The sequence below is a fragment of the Rhea americana genome, unplaced genomic scaffold (assembly GCF_003343005.1).
Source record: "Rhea americana isolate MKP2758 unplaced genomic scaffold, rheAme1 scaffold_97, whole genome shotgun sequence".
NCBI classification, from domain to species: domain Eukaryota; kingdom Metazoa; phylum Chordata; class Aves; order Rheiformes; family Rheidae; genus Rhea; species Rhea americana.
This window is the reverse complement of record NW_028187166.1, coordinates 382,946-409,800: the sequence shown is the minus strand read 5'-3', so window position 1 is coordinate 409,800 and position 26,855 is coordinate 382,946. Positions and strand designations below refer to the sequence as shown.

Sequence of the window (26,855 nt, the reverse complement as noted above, 5' to 3'; positions counted from 1 at the left end):
AACAGTATGCGGAGGAAAAAGAGATGCTTGAGCTACAGTGCATGTCTCTGAGGAAGGACTCTCAGATGTACAAGAAGCGGATTGAAGCTGTCTTGCAACAGATGCAGGAAGTGGCTTCAGAAAGAGACCAGGTGATAAAACATTCTTTTTGGAGCTGCTCCTTCCTGCATTGCTGCTTGAAGTAGGCAGATACTGTCATCGTCAATGTACTGCCATGTAACACGCCATGATATATTATTGCCCCTTACATCAGGCATTCCTGACCCGAGAGCAATTCTATACGCAGTACTCCAAAAACTTGGTTGAGAGGGATGCTTACCGGAAGCAGATTCGGGAGCTGGGGGAGCGATGTGATGAAATGCAACTGCAGTTGTTCCAAAAGGAAAGTCAGTTACTGGCTGCTGAAGCCAAGCTGAAAAGGTTGCAACTGGAGCTGCCGACACCGGTATGTCCGTGGGAATGTTACGTGAACAAAGTGCTGAAAAGCTGAGCATGGGCTCAGAATGTGACTCTTAGGAGGCCTTCCATCCTAACATTGTCCAGAACAAGTTTGAATTCAACAAGCAGTGTTTGAATTCCCCCAGCTGCTTGGGAAGCTATTTGCATGGGAATGCTGACTTTAGAAAAATGGAAAACATAACAGATTCTATTGGCTCACCCTGGTTTCAGGCGGGGATAGGCTGGAGTGATGCAAGCTGAGGCCTTTCCTGGTTGTGTTTGGAGTACGTCCAAAGATGATGAGGGGATGCTCAACCACCAAACCGTGAACTCAAAATAGTGACCACATATGAGCTATTTGGATTAAACTGGAGCAAGGTGGGAGGTGCAAAAGTTTCTGGAATAAAACTGGATGTACAAGGGCTTTTAATTGCCATGGTATTTTGTGTATCTTCTCCAAGTGGTCAGACAGTATTGTAGGAGGGAGGAAGTCCACACTTCTGTTTCTAGCTTTCAGTCTTCTTTATATCCCTTATTGCTACTTCCTTTCTTGTAAGAAATGATTAACTTATGGGCTTTCTTATTTCAGACTTCTGACCTGGATGACACCACCTTCAGAGATTCACAGGAAGTAAGTAGGATGCCTCACTTACCTTCAACTTCTTTCTGGGATAATTCTGGATTCCTCAGATGTGCTGAGTTTCTCAAATAGTAGCAATTTCCAGTTCATGTCTCAGACCCCTTCCAGTGGCATTGAAAAGTACAGAGGCAGCAAAATAGACCAGTGACAGATTCTCCCAGTGTCCTGAGATTTCTAAATGCAGGGACGCAGTTATGGCATTTGTCAGCAAAACTGACAAAACATCAATTCTAAGCTAACTAGAGGAATTGAATGATTGAGTTCTTTCTAATTGTATCTCTTGTGGGAGAACAGGCAGAATTAACTATTGCTACTACCCAAGGGTGATCTGTAAAGACTTTACACTCGGTGTATAGCTTCATCATGAAAGTGACCCTCACATTGGAGGACAAAAGTATAAATGAGGCCAAAAGGAACTGGATACATTCATGGAGGATAAATCCATGAGTAGTTTCATAACTTCTGACTCAAGAAGTCCCCTGTATTGCTGGGGCAGCAAGTGCAACGTACTAGTGAAAGGTTTGTTTTGCATGTGTCCTGTTTCTTATGCTCCTGCCTATGCATCTGTTCCTAGCTACTAACTGAGACAGAATATGGGGTGGTTCTCATGTTCTTGTTTTGTTTCTGTCCCATAGCTTACTCTTCACGGTCCTCTAGATGAAGATATGCAGCTGAATAATAAACGTAAGGCTCTTGTTGGGAAAATATAAAGTAAAATTCCTGAGATGAAAGTCTAGGATTTCATGGGAAAAGACATCCCTGCTTTTCATTTTTAGTGAAGAATAAGTCTCTAGCTCAAGTTTTGGAGGTAGTCTGTCTGGGGACTCGGCTTGTGAGAGATGCTTCTCAGTGGAGTGTATTTGGCACTCTGAATTGGGTCGTCTTGAGATGGCTCAGAATAGATATCCACAAATTAAGGCTTCTAGATTCCCAAGGTTTGATTGCCATACCACCACCCTTTTCATTTATAAAAAGGAGAATATATCGCTAGGAATAATTGTAAAGCTTTTTGAAGAGAGAGAGCTCCAAATGCTTTCTCTTTACCACCTGGATTCTGAAAGGGTCTTCATATAGCTGAACTCTGGAATGACCTGGTAAAACCAGTATCATTAGATCTTTCTACATCCTTAAGACAGACCACCTTAAGACAGAGGGCATCTGTCTAATGAATTTTTCTAGGAAGACTCATCTGGTACATGGTGAAAAACAGCTCCTGGATACCTTTTTTGCAGCATACTTTGTGTTTGTGGCAGAGCTGAAAACAGAATAAATATCCTTCAACTTCAGCTGGACCATGTGGCTTTCTCCAAGATTTTTTCTTTCCTTACTTCCCTTTCCTTCCCTTTCCTCCCCTCCTCCCTTTAATGTTGCAGGTTATTTTCACAAAAGCAGAACCATGAAATTAACACTGTTATTGGTTCTGTTTTTGTGGCATCCCCAGTGGAAATGATTCAGCAGTGAGGAGGAATTAACAGGCTCCTCTAAGAGCTTGAAATTCTCTTTCAAAACATATTGAGAAAAGAAGGAAACTAGCACAGTAGGAGAAACTGCTCTGATCTCCTGGAAGATCTGTTGAGATGGGAGATCTGCTAAAAAGGTTAAACGACATTGATCCAAAAAAGGTCTTTCCTTATTTTAGTCTAGAACTCAGTTCAAGGTCAAGTGTCCATAGTATCTGATCACTGTGTGATGAGTTCCACTAAAATATGGTCTGATGTCACATATCTTAATAGGCACAACTTATTTGTGGGGGAATGGGGACAAATTGTGTTTAGAATCATGATTAACATGAATTTTCCTGGTCATCTTTAACGTGATTGGCTCTCTAATAATGCTAAGCAGAAGTGCTGCTTTGCAAATGTTCATTTTTCTCATAGTTAAGCAGAAACTAGAAAGTTGGTGTCTCTAAACCTGATGGAACTGCATCATCCTAAGCAAGATTTGGGGGTCAAGTAAAATGAGCAGAGACTCTTGGACTCTCGTGCATTGACTGCAGGACTGAATCCTCAACATTTTGAGGTTTGGTTTCAGTTCTGCCATTGACACTGTGTATCACTGAGTAGCTGCTATATTATAGCTGTTGCTATTTGACAAACTAGTGGAGGGAGAAGTTATGCAAGGATAATTGTAACTAAAGCTGTAATTCTTGTTTCTCTTAGGTTGCACTGAAGGACAAAACCAGCAATTTAGCACTCAAGAGAGTAGTCGGCCTCTAGAGTCACCTAGTGTAAGAGAATGTTTGTGGGCTTTTCTTTATTTTGACTGAAGTTTGTGATCTTTAAAGCTATTGTTAGTGATTGACTTACCAGGTTTGAGAAAAATGGAAGCAGCTACTGCTTTTCCAGGAAAGCACTGTTTCATGCAAAATTCACCCTTCAAAAATAGTGAGCTCTAAACAGCAAAACACTCATCTGCTGGTTATTTCTTTTTCTGGCCTTGGAAACCTGTTCTAATTACTTTTTGTCCTTTAAAGATGATTTTTTTTCAGTTTAACAGTTTGCAGTATTACTGTTGGTACAGCAAATAGAATTTCAAATTTGCACATTGGAGAGAATGCAGAATGGTGATACTTAATGTGTGAAACAGGGATGTATTATCATCCTGCACACATAATAGTGGACAACTTAGAAATGAACGCATTGTACTTTGTTTTTCAGGGCTCAGGTAGATGTAAGAAGCCAGTTCAAGGCCTGTTTAGTGCCTCTAACACGCTCTTTACAGAGCTGACTTGCACTACATGATGCTACCATTGATTCTGATCTTCATGTGAATCTGTTTCATATTTGTTTGAATTTCTTCCAGTTCAAAGAGTATGGCCCAGGCAGTGAGGACCTGGCAGAAAAGGAGCGGAGGAGGATGAAAGACTGCTTTGAGCATTACCGAAGGTCTGGCCTTTAGTAAGCAGAACTAATATAGACATTATCTCTATGACTTAACTGATGAGTTTGTTGAATATGCTTCCTCTTTTCTGTCCTCCCCCTGTCCCCAAGCTTGATTCATGGAGGATGTAAATTTACTACAGTTCTTATCAGAGGCTCATGCTTCTAGCTGAAGTGGTTGAGACTCCTCTGTTTAAGTACCAGCATTAGCCAAGGTGGAAACCATCACATTCACACTGAACCATGCAGATGGTTCCACAGCATTGTAATATGAGGGCTGCAAAGCCATGTTAGTGTAATAAATTTGGTAGCTTTCTCTCATGCAAGTGATATCCATCTGACACGCTGCTGACATCCAAGACCATACGCCTGTTACTGTGAATTAGAGCAGATTTTCACCCTCAGTCCTCTTCAACGCTCTTGTTTCGGGGCCCATTTTCCAAATGTCTAGTGTCTTTACTGGATTTATGGAGACTGAGAGCAGTAAGACCCTTGCAAGATAGAGACCTGAGTTTTCAGATTAACTAGAAATGCTCCTAATAGTGGTGTAAACAGCTCTGACTCTTGACAATACTCGTTTTATTAACTAAGGAACTTTGGTTAGGATGTCTTACCTTCTTCAACTGACCAAAAGCCAAGAAATAATATAAACTGTTGAAGATACTATTTTATTTACCCTACACTTGCTTCCAAGTACAGCTGATGTGGGATGGGTGAATAAATGGTCCTGTTTGTTTAACCCTTAAGCAGGTTTATACCCGTATTGGAGTTTACTGGGGATGTTCAATATGCAATTCAAATGTCACTTGTGGGGAAAAAAGATCTTCCAGAATGAAATGTCTAGTCTTATTTTCAGAAAAAAGGCAATGAGAAGGGTACCGAAGAACAGACCGCACGAAGCAGACTGGGAAAACACCACCGGCAGCGACAACACGGACACTGAAGGCTCCTAAGAGCAGGACCTGACCTGGAAAGGGAAATGTGGGGGCGCACAGGGGGCTGCAGCGCGCTCATCTATTTCTGTGACTTCACAGGGACTGCTTAGACTTTAAAATCATCTAATCAAGCATCACTATTAAAAAGTTCAAGGCTCTAGACTGGACTGCAGTGTTTTGAATCTCTGCCACAGTTATGTGCTACATGCCCTAAATGAACTTGATGGGTTTGCAGCTCCTCTCCAGAACTTTATTCTCRTTTAGAAACAGTGTACTACAAGAGGCATGCAGCACATAAATAAAAAGAACAGAGATCAAATATTTGAGGACTTAGTACGTGGGAGACTACTAGCTGTTTTAGGGAAAAAGCCCAGGTATGAGCTATTTTATTTCTAACTTGTCTAGTTTTCCAAGCTAGTGTTTTTGCAMAAGGAAGGGGGGGATTTTAGGAAGCCATTATTTATGCCAGGAAAAAGGCCTCAAATCCATTAACTCGAGCTTATCGTTCACCTCCCGGGGTTGCCAGTCCCGGTAACTGAAGGAGGAGACCGCAGCCCCGGGCGCGGACGGAGCCGCCTCAGGCGAGGCGGGAAGGTGCGCGCGGGCGCGCGAACAAGATGGCGGGGGGCGGGGCCGTGACGACAGTGGGTGGCGCCCGCCCTCACGCGACATGGCCGCCGCCGCCTCGGCGCCATGCAGCGAGCGGCGCGGGCGGCGGCGCAGGCCCTGCTGCGCGCCGCCGCGGGCCGCCGCTACCTGCCGCCGCGGCGCCGAGCTGCGGTGCCGGCGCTCGGGGGGCCGCCGCGCCGCTGGGTCTGCAGCGCTCCCGCGCCGGGCCCCGTGGGGCGGCTGGAGGCTACGCACTATCAGCTGGTCTACACCTGCAAGGTGCCGGGGCGGCGCGAGGGGGCCGCTGTGAGGGGCCGCGGCCGCTGTGAGGGGCCGCGGCCGCTGTGAGGGGCCGCGCGCGGCGTCGAGGGGCCGCCGCGGGCACCGTGGGCACGGAGGAAACGGCTCTTTCCCAGGGGGGAAAAAAAAATCCCCTGCGGCACATGACGGCAGCGGCGCCCGCCCCGCAGCCGCCTCTGTCGCAAGAGCCACGGGGGAGGCTGGTTTCCGCTTAAATCGCGCGTGTGGGGAAGTGTGTTTAAATTAAGCGAGCCYGCTGGCCGCCTTTGTGCAGTAGTAGTTTCTGATCAGCACATACCTGTATTTTTTTATGGGAAGTTMTGATATTTTTAGAGTAAACCCGAAGCGGATGAAGGTGCAGGTCTAGTTTCTGAGGTTCGGCGTTCCAGCCGCACAGATCAGTGGCACCTGAACTGCCCAAAGCATCAATGTTTTCTTTTCATCTTGTAGTTTTATGTTCTCATAATGGAAAGCTATGAAAACATTTAAAAACTGATACTCACAGAGAAACAAAGGATGAACTGGGCAGCCTCAGGTGACAAAGTGAGGCTGCATCTTTTTCTGTGGACTGAAGAGGGAAACGTGTGTAGCATGTTGCTGAGTACAAAGCTACAAATCATCACAGCATGACCAAGCTGTCTTGCAAAACTTAGAAATGAGGGGAGGGGAAACAAATCTTTTAATCATGTGAACAAAATATTGCTGTCTCTTTTAAAAGGTCCAGCAGCTGTGATCATTTTGGTCATAAAATCTTAATTTATTTGCTCTGTAGGTTTGCCASACCCGATCAGCAAAGACAATTTCCAAGTTAGCCTACCATAAAGGCGTGGTAATAGTGAAGTGCCCTGGTTGCAAGAATCACCACGTCATAGCAGATAACTTAGGATGGTTTTCAGATCTGGAAGGAAAAAGGTAGGTGTATGAGCAACACTCTCTCTCATTTAGTAAGGAAAAAGGCTGTTGAGGTATAACCCACCTCCTCCTGAGCTGATAAGCTCTTTTATGCTTTTTAAGTGTGGTTTAGAAAAAAGCAAAATTCTTGTTGGATGTAATTCTCTGTTTCATCCAGCTTCTTAAAGTGCACCAACTGAGATATGTAATCTGCTATAAATTGAACGTTATTTGTGACTGAGGACCTAAAAGTATGTTTTAAAGCAGAACTGGGAGCTGTATAATGCACAGACATCCTTGATGTTGGCGTATAAATTGTTGTGTGTAATGTTCTTTTTTTCTCCTTTAGACCTTATTAAATCACTGCTAGTTTTCCCTGTCTGAGTGTTTCAAACATGTGAACCTAAATGCTGTTGATTCTATGATTTCAATGATTTCTAACTCCCTTAGATACCTTTAAAAAAATTTGCTCAGCTGTAATTGCTAGGTTATTGATCCTAATAGATAAAAAATATTCCCAGGGGGTTTGCATAGTTTTAGCTRCTTCCAAAACACCTTATGGAGAAATATGGTGGTAACGCTTGTGTGCTGATTTTCTGCATGTTTTTAATACTGAGAGCGAAGCGTAAAAGAGAGAGCCTACACTTTAATCTTATGGCCATCCTTTGCTKAGCTGTCACTGCTGATTTTCAAATTGTTGTTAAGGAATGTCGAGGAAATCCTGGCAGCCAAAGGGGAGAAAGTGAGACGTGTGGTTGGTGAGGAAGCCCTGGAACTGCTTCTGGAAAGCACTGCAGATACCAAGTCACAAGATCATCCTACAGAGGGAGAAGGTGGGGAAGCCGCCCCAGAGACTGGCAGCAAGGGACCGACCTGATGAATGCATTTGTGTCGTTCTGCTTATGCTAGGGAGAGACTTAGTATTTCTTTCACAATTTCCGTTGTCTTTGTTTAAAATAAATGCAAAGAGGCACTGGCCTTCTTATTTTATGTCTTTGTTCTGTGTAGTTTTGCCTTTGACTAATGTCTTTAGAGATGGAATGTGGGTATTTTGCCTGTTACTTGTTTTGTTGACTTTAAAGCTAGTCTGAGTGTTTGAACAGTGTCAGGAATCCTGCGTTCTTCTCTTTTGAGACTAGAATCAGTAATTCTTTGTCAGTGTGTTTTGGCTTAAGGAGGTAYAGCTTTAAGCTGAGGTTTTAGCAACCTTTTCTGGTCTCCTTTAAGTGTTGTATAGCAGCAGCTGAAAGCAGTGCTCATGGGTAGGGTGTCGGATGGCAGAGTAGCTGAGCAAAAAGGCCAGTGAGTACAAACTGAGGAGAGATGGGCACTGAGTGTATGGAAGTTTGCAAAGCCAAARTAACCCTGTGTGAGGATCCAGGCTTCAGATAACTAGCTCTTACTGCAGTTTTGTGCTGCTTTTTTCTTTGCCTTGCCATCTTCCAGAGTTAAAGTTCTGTGCCCCTAGTGTCACACGGTTGAAAATCTGTATTTGGGGGTTGCAACCATAACTTGTCCTGTGCCAGCCTAGGGGAGCTTGAACCCACGCGACTGGGAATTCCAGTTTGGGCTATGACGCAGGGAGAGAGACTGTGGTGTTGGGGTTATGCAACTTCCTTATTGGTGTGGGAGAGGATGTGTGTCAAGGCAAAGTTAGTATTTGTAAAGCACGTTGGAGATAAATAGAGCATCTAGAAACTTGTCTTAGAGTTATCTGACAGATATTGAGGTCCTTATTAATGCTACTGCTGTATGTTAAAACTAGCTAGAAGAAAAAATAACTACTTCATAAATGAAAACTGTAGGTGTTTACCAGACACACAATACTTGGGTAGTGATGAAACAGGAGGTAAGGTAATCATACTGCATTTTCCTAGGACTTACTCCCCCTGGCTGCTAAAAAAATTCACCTTACCTTGAGGTCCACTACCCTGAGGTAGAGTAAAATATCTGCTTTCTTATGTTTTTAAAATCAGATAAAGAATAATTCAGGTTGGAAAAGACCTCTGGAGTTCTCTAGCCCAGGCTCCTTTCTCAGAGGTGGGTCTGATGAGATAAGGGTGCTGAGGGCCTTGTCTTGAACATATCCAAGGAGGGAGATCCTACTGCCTCTTTGGGCCCCAGTTCTGGTATTTGACCATCCCCATTATAAAAATAAATAAATAAATCCTAATAGCTAGCAGAAATTTCCTATGTTCCAACCTGTGCTCATGACCTCCTTCCTAACACTGCAGTTCTGAAAAGAATCTGGCTCTGTATTTTCTAACCCTCCCGTTAGGTTGCTGTAGAAAGCAGTAAATCTCCCTTAGCCTTTTCTTCTCCAGGCTGAACAATCTCAGTTCTCTCAGCCAAACATACCTAGGTGCTTGTGGTCTTTAATCAGCCAAATATTCAGTGAAGGCACTGCACGTATTAATGAATTTATGTGTTTCACTCATCTGAAGAGTTTATAGTAATTTTATTTGTGTTATAGTAATTTTATTTGTTAATTTACAAGCGTGGTTCTGAGTGACAGGAAGGTAGTCATGTTTTCCTGTTGGTATGTGTTTTCAGAGCGATTAAACAGCTTTGAGGGGCAGGGCAGGAACTTAAGTCACCAGCTTTGTTTTGTGTACATTCAAATCCTAGTATTACACAGGTTTCTTGCTCTCTCATTCTGAGACAACTAGATAATAGAGCAATCCATGTAATAATTAAGAGACAGGAGTCTTGCATCTTGGAAGACTGCTGTACATTCACCCTGCTGTAAGTTGTTGGCATATATTAGCACTGTRCTAGAAGAGTGATTGGATTTTATTATCCTTAACCCGAGAATCAGCATTCTCCTTCCATTGTGCTAATACCTTGATGGGGCAGAATAGAAGAGCTATTACAGGATTCATGCTGTCTTGGAAATGGTTCGTTTATAACCTGATTTTTTTTTTCTTTCTTTACTACTGTTTTCCTTACTTTTCTTACCTGTTACTGGGCTGCTAGCTACAGAAAGTTTATTTTTTTGCTCTATTACTGTAAAAATTAGCAAAATTTCTCTATTACACATTTTACTATTTCTTCAGTCTATCATTCTCTAGCAACTGATGCTGTATAGAGCTGGAACAGTAAGCTGGTCCTGGTCCCTTAGAGCTGGCAGCCAGAGTTCTTGYTGAGCAGGTTGTCATGCTGTCACCTGAGACAGCAGTACCCAGTTCCAAGGATAGAGAGTTGCGTATTTTTTGCTGTTGCTTCTGCTACTGAATGCAGCACTCACTCTGAAGAGGCAAGCGAGCATCTCAGACAGAACTTGAAGTTGCAGATTGCATGGAGCTGAAAAATCTGTAAGGGCATGGTACGGAGCGCAGAGAACTCGCTGCTAACCATTGCCTGTGTAATCTCCGCAGCCAACARGATGTTTGCCGAACACGGCCCTCAGGGACGCATTAGCACAAAGCACTGAGGCTGCAGTGTACAACAGTGCAGGAAATTGCTGCTTTTCCTGAGAAAATGCTCTGGGGTTTTCAGCTGGAAGGAGGGAGGGAGGGTTGTATTATGTGAGGGAATTTGCATATAATACCGAAAGATTTGTCGCTTAATAATAGATTGCATGTAAAAAGTGTGCTCACTTTTGAGGATGTTTTTTCTGAAAAATACTGGCACGCTTCTCTGTTCATTAAAAGGGAGACCAAGAAACACACTTTTTCTAGGAGGAGCTCAGTAGACCTTGCTTTAGCCAAAGGCTTGGGAGAGTGAAGAAGAAAAGCCTTTCTCCTGAACAGGAGGTGTGGCAAGATGGGGAGTGAAGTGAAGGCCTGATGCAGCAGAGCAGATGACATGAGAGTAATTAAAGGTGCAGCAAACAGGGGTAAAAGTGTTTTTTGAGGTGTGGATGAAAGGTGGCAATTGCAAAGGGTGGTAAACTGCATTCTCAGGAGCTGCTACAAATACAAAGCCTTTTGCACATGCCTAGAAGCATTGCATGGTGTCATGCTATTCCTGACTCCTACTCCATGAGGGCTTGTTTGGAAAATGGCAAATACTTTGACGGTTGCTTTCAATCCCTTCCAGCAAGTCTTTCTTTTGTATTGCATTCAGATTCCAAAGTTAATTCCATTGGTATAGGAGTCAGCCTGATGGATTGCCCCGTTAGCTGCAGGGGTTACTCGTGTTCTTCTGGCCCATTCTCAGCMGTGATGCAGTAGTGTCTAGTACTGTTAGTTGCAATTGGAGCCTTGTGGGGTGTGCGCGCATGTGCGTTCTGCTGATGGTGGCATAGCCCCTGCTGTTTTTGGCTACCACTGTGCACGAGTATGTTGGTGTGCCCAGTGCCAGGCTGTGCTTCCTGCTGCCTTAAGCAGACGAGGGCTCTTTTGAACACTGCCTCACCTGTCTGCTCTGTAGGGCTCAGCTGCACGGAGGCACCCCTAGAGAGACTCTCCAGAGGGATTTGCCTTCCTCACTGAAGTGGTGGTTGGGCAGGTATGGGCCTTTTCCTGTAGCATCACTGCAAGTGGATGGGAGGTCCACTGGGGCTGTGAAGTGAATCATTACCTATTTACGCTGCTTGCAGAGTGTCTAATGTAGGTGGATTTGGGGCCTCCAGGTGGTACACTGAAGTGTAGGCAGTGAGGCACAGTAGAGGCATAACAACTCACTCCTCCAGGAGGCTACAACCAACTCAGAGGGTGACTCTAAACCCTACGTGTACTTCTCTGCTCTGTGGGCAAGTCCTGTTCTGGGCTGTTTCGTGTAAGAAGAGGGGCCTTCTAGTGCTAAAGCCTTGCAGGAGTTAACTTACCACAGGGCTGCGTCCTTGACTGAACAGGTCCCAGGAGATTGCTATGAAGAGCCTGGAAAGCTGTCCAACTCCAGGCTGAAATTTACAGTGCCTGGATGCTCTGGGCCAGCATCTCCCTTACCGCAGGCTGAGAGCCTTTCCAGCCAGATGAAGATCAATTGCTGGAGCAGTAACAGCATGAGGCTCTGGGGAGGAATGAGGTAAGCACTGAGACTCAACCGGGACGTGACTTGGCAGATGAGAAATACACAAATTCTAACAAGCCTAGCATCAGAATTGCCTCTTAACCCACTCCTTGGGCATTTGTACAACTGGGTAGGACAGATGATGATAAGTATCTTGTGTGTCTGCTGTCTGTTTTTCAGACTTGATTTTCATCTCCAAACCTGCATCAGGGCAGGCACCTTGCTGTGTAGCACTTTGTGATCCAAAGCGGAGCAGTGCTAGGTGAGAGCCGCTCTGCCTGCATTACTGCTGCACAGCTGCAGCAATCCCAGGTCTGTCCGGCAGGTGTCGGCATTGGAGAGCAGTTCCCTACAGGAGACCACGCACTGCTGGACTAGGTGGCTTGGAGAGGGAAAGGCTGTATGCCTGCTTCCCCAAGCACTCCCCTATGCACATTTCCTGTGTTACCAAAGCTGGAAACAGATGCACCGTAGCTGCTCTGGAGTCCAGTTGTAGCCTTTAACCCTAATCACAATGGGTACCTCTGTTTTGTGGATGCTACGAGAGCAAGCTGTATTTACTGAAAAAACACGTGCTCCCTTCCCTAGCAGCTAAAGACAGAGACAGCAGGTGAGACTCCATCACTTACAGGAATTTCATGTGTTCCCAGGAATTTAAACTTCTATCCTTTGTGTTCCTGGGGGCATGGTGCTCGCTCAAGTCAGTTTCTCAAGTCAGACACAGAGGCTTCTAGCACAGAGCTTCTTGCGTCCAGGCACGGAGGAGCGTGAGACTGCCTGACGAGAATAAACTGATAGCACTTCATTAATCTTCGACTGGGACGGGCAGTGGCCAGCCCAAGCTAGCCAGGCTTGGAAAGACCAGCTGTGACTTGGCTTTATTCTCACAGGGCTCAGAATCCAGAATCTGCTGTTCTCAGGCCCGCTTTCCAGCAGAGTCTAACAGGCTGCTTGGGCCTGCTGCGCTGCAATGAGCTAGCACTGCTGCCTGCTGGTTTGTGAGTATTTTCCCTAAGGGCCTATGCCAGGGCTTTGCACAGCACCCGCTGCCCTTCTTCTCTGGTAGCTGCAGCCAGGGAAACAAGACAGCTTTTGGGCCAGGTGCCAATATGCATAGAGGTAGGTGAAGGCTGGGCTGAAAACCCAGGCCGGGCAGCATTGCCTTTGTCCTGAAAKGGAAGGTTAAGCCCTACTCCTAAAGGAGGGCTCAAGCTTACYGAGAAAAGCAGGTCTTTTCTGGGGCTGGGCTACAGGACTGCTTTTTAATGCTCTGTTGTCCTGGTAACTTCTGGGCTTTGGCTGTTGCTCAGAGGCAGGGAATGCTCAGGGCTTTGTATCCTTCCTCCAGAGCCAGTAAGTACAGTAAGATAGTACTGTGCATTTAAGGCAGGCAGGGCTGGGGATGGTGACTGCTCCCTAAGAGAAATGTGTACTTTTAATGTAAAGGGATGTGTAGGTGGGGGTATACRCTTCTTTTCAGCATTTTGCAATTGGTGATGTCTCCCACAAAAAAAGCATCGTGCCCTCCCACCCCATTCCAGAAGGCCAGTGTGGCTTCTGCTTTTGGCACAGCAGACAGTTGGCCAGAAAATAATGGAAATTAATTTTTGTCACTGAAGCTTAGACACAAATATTTATTAAGCACAACCTCCCTTTCCCACTGAGCTGTATTTGTTTCTAATATATTAATTCATTTGGCAGATTATTTTTTAGAAAAAAAAGTACCTGTGGGTTGGAAATTCCCCATTAAAATGACATTAGCAAATGCACATGTAAAAAATAAATAAGCTCATACATTCAAGTATATGGCAAATAATTAACACCTCTGAAAGCTTAACGGTCAGATTCCAGTTCACCACCTGGCCGAGAGCTGCATAGACCCACTCCTGCAGCTGGTCAAGTCTTCTTCATCTTCAATGTTTTCCTCCCATTTAGAAACATAAGCTAGCTTGGTACRTACGTGGCTGGGTGGTTCCACTTATCTGGTTCTCCAGCACAGCATCTCCAGAGCTTTGACCTGCCACAGTAAGGAGGCTGAGTCTCTGCTGAGTGATCCATGCAGCAGTGCAGCAGGTGAGTGCTCCCTGGTGGCAGGTAAAATGCAGCTACCCCTCCAAATGGTCAGTGCAGGCAGGTTAAATGCCCGATGAGCAGCATCACTGGTCTAAAAATCTTACTGCTGGTTGGAAATGTTTCCATTAAATGCATTTCAGTTAGGAAAGTGCTGATTTGTTCAAAATCTATTTCTCTATAGGAACATATCTACTTTGGCAGAACTCATTGCTGGAGTTTATGAAATCCAAGATGGCCTCTCTGGTCAAATCAAGAAAGAAGATACTCTACTTTCTGAAGTTAGATCCCTGCTCCCTCCTCTCCGGCCTTGCCTTTCCCACTTTTCCAAAAAAGGAGGAATGAAAATAAGTGTAGCTCCTGGTACCCACGTGTGAGCTGGGACTGACTTCCCAGCTAACACCCTATCTTGGGGCTCTGAAGGGACTCCATTTCTTGCTGAAATGGTACTAAGTAGATTGGGCAAAACAGGAGTGCCTTGCCTCGAGCAGCTCTACCAGGGTGTGCAGGGGATGGGAGCAGCACAGTACTGTTTCCAGGAGAAATAAGAGGAGGAAGGAGCTATTAATTATCCCCACTGGTGCTGGGCACAAAGGGAGGGGTGGTGGTTCTGCTTGCTTTTATGACAAGCCATGGCCAGAAAATTTTGCTGGCTGTCAAAGCAGGTCAATGCCAAATGCAGGCTCCTGCCTTGGGTGCACTCACCTGCTGTGCCTGCGCATCAGGGCCCAACCCTGTATGAGACTTCTGGTTGCAGCTGCACCAAAAGCAATGAGTTGCTAAGTCTGGTTTGTGTGCTAGAGAGATGGACAGACACTTCCTTCTTATCCAGGTGCCCCTATCCTGGGCCTCCAGTTTGGGTTACACAGCTGGCAGTTACCTTTCAGGGGGCTTTGTTGCACACATGTTCTCTAGATGCCTAGAGGGTCTCCAAACGCCCCAGGCGCTAGAAGCTAAGAGCGGGAGAGCCTTAGCTCTTGGTCAGCAGGTCCTGGTACAACTCTGCACAGGAGTGGGGCTGGGGAAGCAGAGGGTATAGCACAGGGCACTTACGCCAGAGTCCTCAGCAACCCCAGAAGAAACTAATTGTGCAAGGGAATGTGATGGCAGCTGCAGCTGGGGTAAGGTTTTCAAAGATCCTGTGTAGCCTCTGACCTGGACTCATTTCCTCCTGTAGATGCAGAGGAAAGTTGAGTGAGATATTCCAGGGAAGGATCCAAAGCAATCTATGTCATCTCATGATGCAGGCAAGATGGGAGGATTCCAAAATGAGAAGGTGGCTCTTCCCTTTTCCCATCAAATTAAAAGTGTTGTGGAAATAAACACTGGAGGCTGGAGTTAACTACCCGCTCTGGGCTCCTCCTTTGGCTGACAGCACAAGTTCCTGGGTTTTTAGGTGACAAGCAAAGGGGCTGCCAAAGTCACCTTCCCTTGTGCTTTGCCCAGTGTAACAGTGGCCACATTACCTAAAATAAAACCCATGTTTAAAAACCATCCCCCAGCTGGTGGGCCTTCATGTAACACTGCCTCTGCAAACCAGCCAGGTGCAACATGATGGAGGTACAGCACTCCACGTCCCTGGGGTGGCTCCTGGGAGAAGTCTGTGGTAGAGCAGGAGTGCTCAGGTTTGAAACCACCTACGCTTATTTTCTTTTTAAAAAACAAAATGAAACTAAAACAAACCCTCCAAACCAACCCGAGTTTTTAGCTGGAACTGGGCCTCTGCTGCTCCTCTGCTGCCTCTTCCTGGGCTGAGGCCAAATCTACCCGCTGCTCGTCCATGCGTTTGGCCTGGATGCGTTGGATGAGGCTGAAGAAGTCTTCATCAGGCATGGTGGGGCCACGGGGAATGGAGTCGGGTGGTGCGCAGCGCTGGTCATCTATCCTGGAGGACTGCGTGAGGGGAGAAGCAGCACTGAGACTGGGTAGTGACAAGACAGTGCTGTCTTGGAGGGAAAGGGCTGGGAGCAGGTGGCCAGGAGGTGGCCAGGGCAGGCACTGCCTGGATGTGGGGTGCAGGGCAGTGGCACCAGCAGTGCTGCAACCCATCTGTGGGCACCAGTGAAAGGAGGAGCAGTGATCCAGTCCAGGGCACTCCCTGCTTGTAGAGCAGTGCCAAGGCACAGCCCTGGGTTGAGGGTAAAAGCAAACACCAGTATATTAGGGCAGGCATGATCACAGGATGGTGTTTGCCTGTGTAGAAGAAACTGGTGGCCCTTCCTCAAGCTCCATAGCCGCCCCCAGCGCTGCTGGTACCTGACACTTCATGAGCATGTTGAAGAACTCATCCCCTGGCTCCTGGGCGTCTCCCTCCACACGCAGGTGCCCCAGGTTGTTGTGTGTTATCCGGAGGCCTGGCAGGTTGCCCACGTTGGCACGCTGGTCATCCAGCCGTCTGCTCTGGGAGCTGGCAATGAGATCAAAGAACTCCTCCGTCTGCGGAGACGCCATTAGCGAGGACTGTGCTGTTAGCGGGGAGAGGAGAACAACCCTGGGTCACTGCCTTCGCAGCTCTGCCTGTTCATGCCTAAGCAGCAGCTCTGCTTTCAGCGATAAACCCAAGTCCTTCTCATTGCCAAAATGCTGTTCAACCAAGCAGGCTGTAGCTGAGCCTTACACCCTGCCCCGAGGGACAACAGCTCTCCATACAGCCTGTCTTCCTGGCAGCTGAGCTGGGGTGGGGGGACCATGGCACACTCTGTGACCAAGGGCATCTTCTTCCACCCTGCAAGTGGAAGGAGGGCTGCTCTCTACCTGGCAGAGCCTTGTGAGAGCCACAGGCAGAGGAATGTGAAGGTCCTCAGTGGGAAACAATCCCAATGCTGGCAACACCAGAGAGCAGAGGAGAACTTAGCATGAAAGCAGCAAAGTGTTACAGGGAACAGACCGCGCTGCAAACTGAGCCCCAGCTTGCAACCACTCCTAGTCCTTCCTGCAGGCCAGTGCTGTGGCCTGACTTGGCTCCAGGTGCTACCGATCTAYGGCAGCTGCCTCCCATGCAGGCCTAGAGCTGCATCTCCGGAGTTGTCCTGCACAAGCGGTGAGCAGGAACCGCTGCGGGGAGCTTGCTTACACGCAGGTCCCGGCCCAGCTGGCCAAACCCTAGCGCGGCACTGCTCCGCCTTCCAAAGGGCAAGCAGAACCGCTCCGGCTCAGCAGAGCTGCAGTTCCCAAGGGCCGCGCATGCTGCCTCCAGCRCGTTCCCTGTGCCATCAAGCTTCTCTTTGATCGAACACTTCCAATTTTATAGGGCTAGGCTGTCAAAACACCAGTACACACCGCTGTCATCCTCCTCACAAGCCTTTGCTGTACCCACAAATCCACTGGGCAGCAAAGGGCAAAAGTAAGTGCGTGCCTTAATAGGGTAAAGAGCAGAAACATCACACATAAATCTCCTGCTTTTTGCGCTCCCAAGCCAGGCTCACTGCCAGGCTACTTACTGCACTTCACGCAGCTCCTACAGGAACCCAAAGGTGCCACCTCAGCCTAGGCTATCTAGAAGATCCGCTGCCCCCGACATTTACTGCTGCCTGTGAGAAATCACTGTTGTTTCTAACACAATTACAGGCAGCTTCTGCTGCTACTTCCACTTTGGTTTCCACCTAGAGCCAAGACACGTTGCTGTGCTAGGGCCAGCCCGCACCTGGCTCAGGGCACAGGGCTGGGCAGGGCCAGGAGGCGGCAATTACGGATACCAGCGATTGCAGGTGAGCGCAGAGTCCCCAGACCCTCCTGTGGGGCTTGGTGAGAGACGCCCCGTGCGACCCACGCGGCTGGGCGTAACTACGGGCCAGGTAATCAGCAAAGCAAGGGCCTGGCGAGGCCGCTCAGCAGGCAGCACCTCCGAGTCCCCCAGAAACCGCGGCCTTTCGGGGCCAGCTCAAACAGAAGAGGTGCCAAGGCGAGGGCTGCAGAGCCGGTGGCTGTCACGCGCTGCAGGACGTGCGTCACGCAGGACGCGTTAGGAAAACACTCCTGGGGCCTGGTTCTTCTCAGCTGTCGCGGAGAAGAGCCAGCCCGGGCTTGGCCTGCCGGGGGAGGCTGGTGGCGGGGTGGGTTTCAGGCTCTATAAGTCCTCGGTGGGAACAGCTCATCCACCCGCTGTCCCAGCCCTTTCTCAAGGGTCGGGAAGAGAGCTGGCGGAGCCGCCGGGCCAGCACGCAGTCAACGGGGAAGAGCCTGTGGGCTCCTCCGCGCCGCTGCTTGGGAGGGAGGCATTCCCCAACAGCRGGCAGCGCGCTCCCGCCAGGGCAGGCGAAACAACCCCCACGAAAACCAGCCCGATCGCTTTKACTGTCTCAGCGAAAGCCAAGCGTTTAAGCGGAGCGTGCCCCGAGTTTCGTGACACGACGTGCTCTTCCCAGAGCCCCTGCTTGCAGAGACGCAGAATTGCCTAAAACTCCTCCAGCTCGCAGAGTAACACGTCCAAAACACGCCTCAGCTAAACAGAACTTAAGCCTACTTGCACCTTCTTTAGAAAGCTTAGTATTTTAAAATCACTCCCCTAAATTACACAGCAGTAAAGCCACACACACTTCTCTATCAGAAATGCATATTAAAAACCCCCCAAAAAACAAAAAGATGCTCGTTTCCATTCTATTTTTAGGGCAGACAAGCCGCCCAGGTCGCAGCCAGCCTGCGTTCCTTGCGACACCGCCTGCCCTTCTCGGCACAGCTCTGCTCCAGCCGCCGCTTCACCCCTGGCGCTGGCAGTGAGTTCACCAAGCTGTTTTGCTCTGCAGCTCTTGCAGTTGCATTCAGAGGGATATGTCAGGTGTTTTCTTTTGTCTGCACTTCGTGTTTTCTTTTTTTTTTTTTGGAAACTGATAAACAAATTTATCAGTTTAAATAAAAGGTTTTGAGGCCTTTTGGCCGGCGCTTAAGCATCAGGAGGGACTTGCATATTTTAGTGCTTCTTTCCAACTTGGCTTAAACAAAGGACCTCAACAGAGTTTCATTAAAAAAAAGACACAAAACTGAAGTGCAAACGCAGACCTGGGCTGCCTCTCCGATCCGACCTGGTTGTCAGACAGTTTCCTCAATTTATCCCTTCCTTTGAGCGAGCTGTCGGTGCACTCCGAGCTGCCTACCGTTTATCCGTTCTTCTGGCTTCTCCCTGTTTTTATATAGCACCTTTCACCGCAACATCCAAGAATTGTACAAGATCCAGAAGTTTTTACTCTGTGGYAACGCTACGTGAAAAAACGATGACGCTTTAACCTGCTTGTGATGCTCAGCCCAGCCCAGCTCTCCGCCTGCCCCAGGTCTAGAGGCTCTTACAAGGCTCCTCAGCCATGACCATCGGCCCCTTCCACCTGGAGATGCTGGCAGGGCCAAAGTGCTGGTGCCAACCTCAGCATTCAGAAGTCAGGACTTCCAAAAGATGCATAACGAAAAAATCCACCTATATTTTGCATTTCTCTCGGCAGTTTATTCTCCAAGCCTTAGTTCACATTCTCTAGCCTTTCCCTCAGCAACTCTTAGAGTACTACGTATCTTCTGTAAATAACGACGGAGATTCCCACAGAATCATTAGGTTCAGGGAGCTGCGGCTTGGGGAAAACAGGACAACACGACTCACATTAAAACCATGACAGCTGGCAACACCACAGGAGCAGCATCACCCCCTAGTAACAGCAACTTAAAACACATCAGCACTTACATATTCGTTCTTCCAGGGCAGGGACCGGCGTGGCAGCCGCCTCCGCAGCCTCCGCCGGGCATTCCTCCAGCGGGCAGCGCTGATCGTCCATCCGGTTGCTCTGGAACTTGCTCAGCAGGTCAAAGAAGCATTCCTCGTCCGAAGGGGTCCGGTTGATTTTCTGGAAAGACAGTAAAACACGGAGGAGTCAAGAGCCCCAAACAACTGCCTGTGTCCGACCCCTCGGGCTTGCGCTGCGCTGGTCTGCTGGGGGCCGGGATGGCGGCGGTGCGGCGCCCGTGGCTCGTCGCAGCCCGGAGCCTGCTGGGGGTCACTGCTATTTGGTTCGGAGCCTGGCTCCACCCCGGAGCGGGATAGGGCAGAGCCGCTGGGAGGCTGCTCCAGCTCGCACCAGCGAGGCATCGCCGAGGGCCCGTCCCGCTGGAGACCCCGCTGCACGCGCGCCCCGGAGGGCGGTTTTGCCCTCGGAAGACGCATCCCTTTGCCCTCGATCCAGCGCTGCTTTATCACGGCGTCGCCCCGGGCCCCTCCGTGCTCCTCTCCACGACCCGGGCGAGGCGAAACGCCTCCAAAGGGAGTCCCAGCCCCGCTGGGGACCGCGGGCTCGGCGAGAGGGGCACGGCGCAGACCCGCGGCCCCGCCAGCAGCCCCTGGGTCGCCCCGGAGGCTCYGGAGCTGCTGGGCCGGCCGAGGTGGCGGGGGGACAACAGCCGGCGAGCGCCGAGGCAAGGGGAACGGCGCGGACGCACCGTCCCGTGCCCAGCCCCGGCTCAGCCTCCCTCTCCAGGCAGCTAAATTTAACCTCCGCAGGCCACTGTGCCTCGTGCCGCCGGCGCTTCCTTCCTCTGCCTCCCTGTCTGTAYGACACCACCCGCGGCAACGACCCGCAAGCTGCAAATGCCGCTAAATTATAGGAAATTATAGGAGCTCTTCAGGAAAAGCGCTCTCGCGCAGGAGCCCCAAATGAGCACCCTGCGCGCGGCAGCGATATATTTAAGCCGCCGGGCAGCCGCTTGCAAGCGCGGTGCCAAGGCGCCCGGCGCCGGCAGCCCGCCCCGAGCGGCACGTGCTCCTCGCGGGCGGGCTGTACAATTACACAGCGATAAGGGAGGCACCTGCCAGTCTCCCGAAGAGCCCCCGAGCGCCAAGCCGGTGCCCTCACCCAGGTGCCAGCGGAGCAACCATGACAAACGGGCCGAAAAATTGCAAAACTGGGTTTGCCCCCGCAAAGCTCCTGTGCGGCACCGAGGAAAGGCGCTGGGCTGCRGAGAGGGGCCGGGGCTGCGGGTCAAGGGCGCCCTGGTGCCGTCCCCAGCGCCGTGCTCATCTCGGGGGGCAACTCGGTGCGGGGGGGGGACGACAGACAAACGGACTCATGCCGACGGGTTAAAGCCACAAGTTGGATTCAGTGAACGAAGGGGAACAATTTTCCCGTATGCTAAGCGAAGCAGATGAGACGCGCTCAGCTTCTATTTAGGGCAGCGTCAAAATTAGCAGCGGGCCAGAGCGCAACGCGAGCGACGCGGGAGCTGCTCGGGGAGGGAAAAGCCCCTCTCGCCTTCCCCACCTTCTGGTCCGCGGCCGGGCCACCCGGTTCCCCCCGGCAAATCAAACCTTCCTGGGGCTTAACCCAAGGCAGAGCTGTGCGCCGGGCCGGGATCGTGCCCTCTCCCCGGGCAAAGTTTTGCTCCCGTTTCCTGCGAGCGACGTTCCCGCCCCGGCGCTGGCTGCCGCTCAGAGCGCCGAGCCAGCGGGCTAGCAGAGCGCTGCGGGCCGGGCTCGCCGCCGGGGACCGGCCTCCCCAGCCGGGGGCAGCCGGGCTTCTGCGCCGTATGCCCGGGGCCGTCGGCAGGACGCTGGGTTTAACCCGCCGGGTTGGATGCSGCACGCGTAAGACGCGGCGGAGGCGTTGCAAACGCCGTGCAAAGCAGTGGCAGTGGGCTGCAGCCCGGCGAGCCCCTCCGCCCCGCCAGGCCCCCGCGGCTCCTCGCCCAGCCCGGGCGCGGGGCCGCACTCGGCGGCGAAATCCCTCGAAAGGGGCCTCTGCCGAGGGGCAGCCTGGAGCAGCCCTGGGTCAGGGGAAAGCCCGAGGAGACGGACCCGCCTCAGCCATCTTCGCTCCGGTTCAGGAAAGCCATTGAACAAATGCAGCAGGTTTAATTGCAACAGCTAAATCGCCTCCCACGCCGCCGCCAGCGAGCAGCCCGCGGGGTCTCGGCCCTCGGCCACTGCCGCCTGCCGGGGTCTCCCCGCAGGCAGGGGCTGCTCTTCGACACGCTTCYGAGCCGCGTCCCGGGATCAGCCGAGACCGCGCTAGCTATTTCCCTATTTATCACGGAAAAACCAAACCAAGCATGCAAGCAAACCTCCAAAATTTACCCTGGGATCTGAGTTCAGCTTTTTTGGCGGGGGCAGAATTGCCGAAGAAAAGACGAGCTGAGCACGGTGCTTCCCCGGGAGCGCCGGTCCGGCGGCGCGGGAAGCGGCCGGGGAGCCCCCGCGGCGCGCAGCGGCACCGGCCTCGGCTCCGTGGCCGCGCTGCRCGCACCTCTCCCCTCTCCCCCCGCGGCGGCGACGGTCTCAATAATAAAAAGTTCAGACCGAGGATGTTCCTGCAAACTTTCCAGAGCAGCTGCTTTCCGAGGCGTACGCGGAGCCCCGGCCGAGGACGTCTCCCTGCTCCATCCCTGCATCTCCCTCCTCCTCCTCCTCCTCCCCCCCAGAGCCGGCCTTTGCTTTCAGAGCACGAGGGGAAACGCGAGAGGAGCGGAGCCGTACTTACCACCGCCAGCAGGCAGCTCTTCCCCGAGCTCCGGCTTTCCCGCAGCCGCCAGCAGCTCTCCCCGGCTCGCTGACGCGACGTGCGGGGGGCGAGAGCGCAGCCGGCCCCGCGATGCCGTGCAAGGCGGCAGCCCGGCCCCGGGCGGCACGGCACGGCACGGCACGGCTCAGCTTGGCACGGCACGGCGGTGCCCGCACGCGAGCGGAGGGGGGGCTCAGCCCCTCCGCGCCTCGCTGCCACGAGCCCAGCGCCGCGAGATGAGGCTCTTAAACGCACGGCGGAGCTATGTGAATATTTAGCTTTCCTTCCACCTCCTCCCCTCCTACCCACCACGCACACTTCACCTTAAAAATAGACCGGGATCAATTTTGCCGAACTCCAGCTGCACGCAGGCTCGGCGAGCGCGCCGCGCGCGGGCAGGCGCAGCGCCAGCACCCGGACCAAAGCACCAGCGCGCCCCAGGGCCACTTTCGGCTCCCGACAGCCGCGTCTCTTGTTATTAGGTAGCCGACGTTTTGCCCCGTTGCAAAAGCCAGAGGGGCTCGGGAGCTTCCCTGGGGCCGCACGTCGCGCCAGAGCAGCMGAAGGGCGATTGCTCTGCGTCCGCCTCGCTGCGGACGGCAAGGGGCGAGTGCAAATCCTCCCCTAAAACCACGCTGCCCGCTGGGGCACTCACCTGCTAAACCGCAATTTAGCCTGTGATTTCATCTCCAAACCTATTGCAGCAACCAAGAAGATGGGGCCAGGACGGGGAAGGGCTGCGGCAGGGCTGGCACCGCCGGCACAGCGGCCCGAAGCCGGCCGAGGCGAACCAGCCGGAACGGAGCCTGTTTCCTGCACCCGAATAGCGGGGTGCACTTGGGATGGCTATAAAAAAATGCAGAAGGCAGGAAAAATGCAACCCCAGAGCCCCCACGCAAGAGATGGGGTGTTTGGAGCAGAAACAGAAAGCGACTTTTTGCATCTGGGTATAGGATGGAGCAAACAGGAGCAAGTGGGAAGTCTGGGATCTGCAAAGGCACAACCACCTGCAGCTTGAGCCCCCTGCCCCGCCTCGGGAAGGGGTGAGTGCACGCTCGAGTGTGCACTCAGGGGAGGCCGAATGCGCTCACAGTGCAAACACAGGATGCACACCCCGCTCTTCCCTCGCAGGATGAAATTATCACCCTTAACTTGGGCTGTTTGCAAGTGTGTATTTTTTTTCCCCCTTTAAACAACTCGCCCACTCATCCCTATAAACGCGGGTGCTGAAAGCTGGCTCTGTTGTCGAGATCTCAAATAACTCGAGTATTATTGTTTCAAACAAAACCAAAATACCTCACCCACGCTCCCCCTTTCCCGGGCGGCCCGCTGCTCGGCGCCGTGGCTGCGGGGCACCTTCGCGGGCGCCCGCCCGAAGCCTCTCCGACGCCTTCGCTGCCCGCCGGGCCGATCCGGCAGCCCGCTCCCGCTTAGCCACGTCGGGGCAACGATCCCGTTAATTCTGGCGCTGCACTTTTCCCCCCTGAAACCACAGCTCCGGGAGCCAGCGACAGAGACCCGGGCGTCCGCGGCACGGGAATTACCTGGGGCTGCTCTTTGGGAGGCACCGTGTTAGTCAGGGTATTCGAACAGCCCTTAAATAGCTACAGCAACATTCTGCAGTTAATGAAGCATTTTTCCATGTGGGTTTTGAGAGCATTCACCACACCAAGGTTAGGTTTCGCTGTCACTAGCYGGCAGGCAGAGGAACACAGGCCTAGACGGAGCCCCCATAGCTTGAGTTACTAACCGAGGACACGAAGCCGAAGCRCTACCACCCCGAGCAGGTCTCTCCAGCCCCTGGAGGACGACGGGCAGCTCCAGAGGGCAATTCTGCCCGCAGACAGCACGGATCACTTAAACGCCGGAAACGGGAGAGAACTGGTAGTACCTGCTCAAAACAGGTCGCGTTACAGACAGCTGCCCGCGGGCCGAGCTCCAGCGGCGCCAAGCTCCCGGCTGCCCGGGCTGCCCTGCCTGGCCGCACGCACCGCGACACACGGCCTCGCAGCACAGCAGAACGATTCGGCTGAAACCTGTTGCAGCGATCGACTTTGCAACTGGAGCGGGCGGAACTAGGACCACGCTCACGCTCAGCCGCTGAGTCTCAGCTGAGCAGGAGCAATTTGTTAAACCCAAATAACCGCGTTGCTTTAAACGGCATAACCCATATTCTCGATTAATTAGCACAAGGTTAATATATAGAGCTCAACTCACACTCACCTACTCTGCTCACTAGACCGCACAACCTCCCCGCTTCCAGGAGTGGGTGGTGACGGCGCGGAGAGGTGCCGGTAAGCGTCTGCCGCGGAAGGACCCGCTTCTCCCGGCGATGGAAATTCTCCAGCGCTCCGCAGGCAGCAGCTATGCCCCCTCCGCGCCGTACGCTGCGCCCGGCTCATCTGAAACTGGAGCCTCCCTGCAAATTTGCTTTGAAAACGCTTTGCAAAAAAAAAGTTTTCTTGTCTCTGGATTGCCCAAACTGTGCTGCTTGCTTGAAATGTGCTTTTATTTAGACGCTTCTTGCTCTTAGCGCAGTGCTGTATTAAAACATCTGAACGGATGCAGCACCTTTACCAGCGGGGACACTGGTAGGGTGAAGTTAGCTGGTGGATCTACCCACACACCCACAACACACGTCTAAACTCCACGTAAGCATGTTTCGTTGCAGCAAACACYCAAGCTTTAATTATTATTTACACATATTCCAGTAATGCCTGAAGGCCCCGCGCAGGATCAAGGCTGGGTGACGCAAGGCACCCCACGAAACACGGGACCCCGGCGCTGCTGGAGGCTATGGGATGCTGGGGCTGCGAGCAGGCCCTTTACAACTTCAGTGATGGGCAGAGGGGTCGAGCGCTTACGAAAAATCATACGTAAACCCAGAAGCAGCTTCTCCCATCAGCAAAAAGCAGCTCTTGCTCTGGCAGACGCTCTTCAAGAAGRGCAAAATGAAACTACACCGCGTTTAGGGGAGGCAAAGTCAGGAAGGCTGATTCGCTCCGYATGATGGTACCCAGAGAATATGGGGTGCAAATAGCTTCAGACTCAGGCAAAAACCCTGGGGGGACTTTGCTGCACCTCCCGCACCTCCAACGGCCTCGCTCACTGCCGACCTGCAGCGCGGGCTGCGCCGCTTGGCAGGCGCCGGTTCCCCTCCTCTCGCGCGCAACGATCACTGCAAGGAACCGTAACTTTCTCCGTGGCCCAGATACCAAGCTCTGACATGGAAAAGTTGGATGCACGGGGTTGTTTGGGGCCTTACCCTAGTTTCGAGTCTCCGCAAGCAGCTCCGCGGCAGCCCCTGCGCACGCAGCGGCGGACCGGGCTCAGCCCTCCGCACGCCCCGGGCCGCGGCCCCCCGGGGCCGAGGGTGCTGCACAGGGAACGGGAAGGGCCGGGGGCTCTGAAAACCCATTATTTAGCTCTTTTTTTCTTTTAGATTAATTGGTGTTAATTGCCTTTGGGAGGCTTGAAAATAGCACTGCTAATGGGAAACGTGGATGCAGGCTGGAGGTGAGGCGTGAACAGCAGCTCGACATTTCTGCGTTAACCCCACACTCAGGTTTCCTCCTGCTGCCGAAACCTCCGCTCGCCCCTAGGCCGGCCTAAACCCCAAAGAGGGGACCGCCACTGCACGGGGACCGTAAGCAGGGGGTTAGAGAACGGCACACGAACAGGGGAGGCTGCCGCATACCGCCCGGGTCATTAAACCTTCCTGCCTGGTGGCACCGACCAAAGCACCGCAGGGGACGAGCTGCGCCGGGGAGCAGGATGCTCCAGGGAAGGACGCAGACAGGACATGCTGCTGCAGGAGGTCTCCGATTTGCCAAATTCTGGGAAATAGCAGATTAAAGCCAAATTAGCCCCAGGGATGCTCTGTATTTACATGTTCTGGGCCAGACTCCGCTGCTGCGGCCCTGTCCTGCAGCTGGCAACAACCGTTATCAGAGATCAGGTACAGGACAAAACTGGTCCGACTGTACAGTCCGACTCCCACGCTGCTACACTGAGGTCCTTAAATGTCACCCAGTAACTGTATTAATAGGAACGCATTGCCTGGGTTTTAAAAGCACTTTCTATAAAGACCTATGAGAAACACAAGCTGCTGGCACAGGGAAGATACGTACCCAGAGATGTCCAGCAGCAGGAAGGTACATCTCCCGCGAGCACAAAGCGCCTTCTCAGCCTCAGACCCCGCYGGGGTCCCCTGGCATTTGCCCACGTACCGGATCCCCTCTGGTCCCAGCCAGGAGCGCAGCTGCAGCTCTGCCAGGGCCAAGCTAAACACAGTGCAGCCAGGCTACCTCTCGCGCAGCACAGAAGATGCTCRTGCAAGAAAACCAAACGAGATTCCCAGTAACTGGAGGCCTATGTCATCTGGAGTCAACACAGCTCCAGTGATTTAAGCAGAGTTCTGCTTATTTACAACCCAAGAGGACCCGGGCTAGGATTTTTTWAAGCTCTTATGGCATGTGCAGTTTATTAAATGTGAGAGTCCGGAACTGCGAATGTACAAAGTGCCCCAGGCACGGCAAAGACCCTAGAAATGAGTGAAGAGTTCCAGATTTTGAGAGAAGTCAAACATTTGGAGTTTTATTGTTCTGGGTCTGGCTTCAATTCATCACTTTTTTCTTTTTCTTTTTTTTTCTTCCTTTTTTTTTTTTTTTTT

At 51.4% G+C, this 26,855-nt stretch overlaps 3 protein-coding genes across 5 annotated transcripts in view; 2 read left to right on the top strand and 1 right to left on the bottom strand.

Moving 5' to 3' along the window:
- Positions 1-5,526, top strand: part of CARD9 (caspase recruitment domain family member 9) — a 9,260-nt gene extending 3,734 nt beyond the window's left edge. The window contains exons 6-12 of the mRNA XM_085325406.1: positions 6-131; positions 254-445; positions 1,028-1,069; positions 1,714-1,762; positions 3,238-3,305; positions 3,881-3,963; positions 4,814-5,526. Coding sequence (XP_085181532.1) covers positions 6-131; positions 254-445; positions 1,028-1,069; positions 1,714-1,762; positions 3,238-3,305; positions 3,881-3,963; positions 4,814-4,910 — 657 coding nt within the window. The 3' untranslated portion in view covers positions 4,911-5,526. The remainder of the gene's footprint in view (positions 1-5; positions 132-253; positions 446-1,027; positions 1,070-1,713; positions 1,763-3,237; positions 3,306-3,880; positions 3,964-4,813) is intronic.
- Positions 5,527-5,562: 36 nt separating this feature from the next.
- On the top strand, positions 5,563-7,682 carry DNLZ (DNL-type zinc finger). The gene is made up of 3 exons (XM_085325418.1): positions 5,563-5,780; positions 6,574-6,713; positions 7,398-7,682. The coding sequence occupies exons 1-3, from the start codon at positions 5,586-5,588 to the stop codon at positions 7,567-7,569; spliced, it is 507 nt and encodes a 168-aa protein (XP_085181544.1). The 5' UTR covers positions 5,563-5,585; the 3' UTR covers positions 7,570-7,682.
- A 5,570-nt stretch (positions 7,683-13,252) lies between these two features.
- The window catches only part of GPSM1 (G protein signaling modulator 1), a 50,651-nt gene continuing 37,048 nt past the window's right edge, over positions 13,253-26,855 (bottom strand). For 2 of the 3 annotated variants that reach the window (XM_085325402.1, XM_085325404.1), the window contains 3 exons: positions 19,381-19,540; positions 15,975-16,183; positions 13,253-15,611 (listed from right to left, as the gene is read on the bottom strand). In XM_085325402.1, coding sequence (XP_085181528.1) covers positions 15,423-15,611; positions 15,975-16,183; positions 19,381-19,540 — 558 coding nt within the window. In that variant the 3' untranslated portion in view covers positions 13,253-15,422. The remainder of the gene's footprint in view (positions 15,612-15,974; positions 16,184-19,380; positions 19,541-26,855) is intronic. The other variant, XM_085325403.1, reaches the window with a different exon arrangement.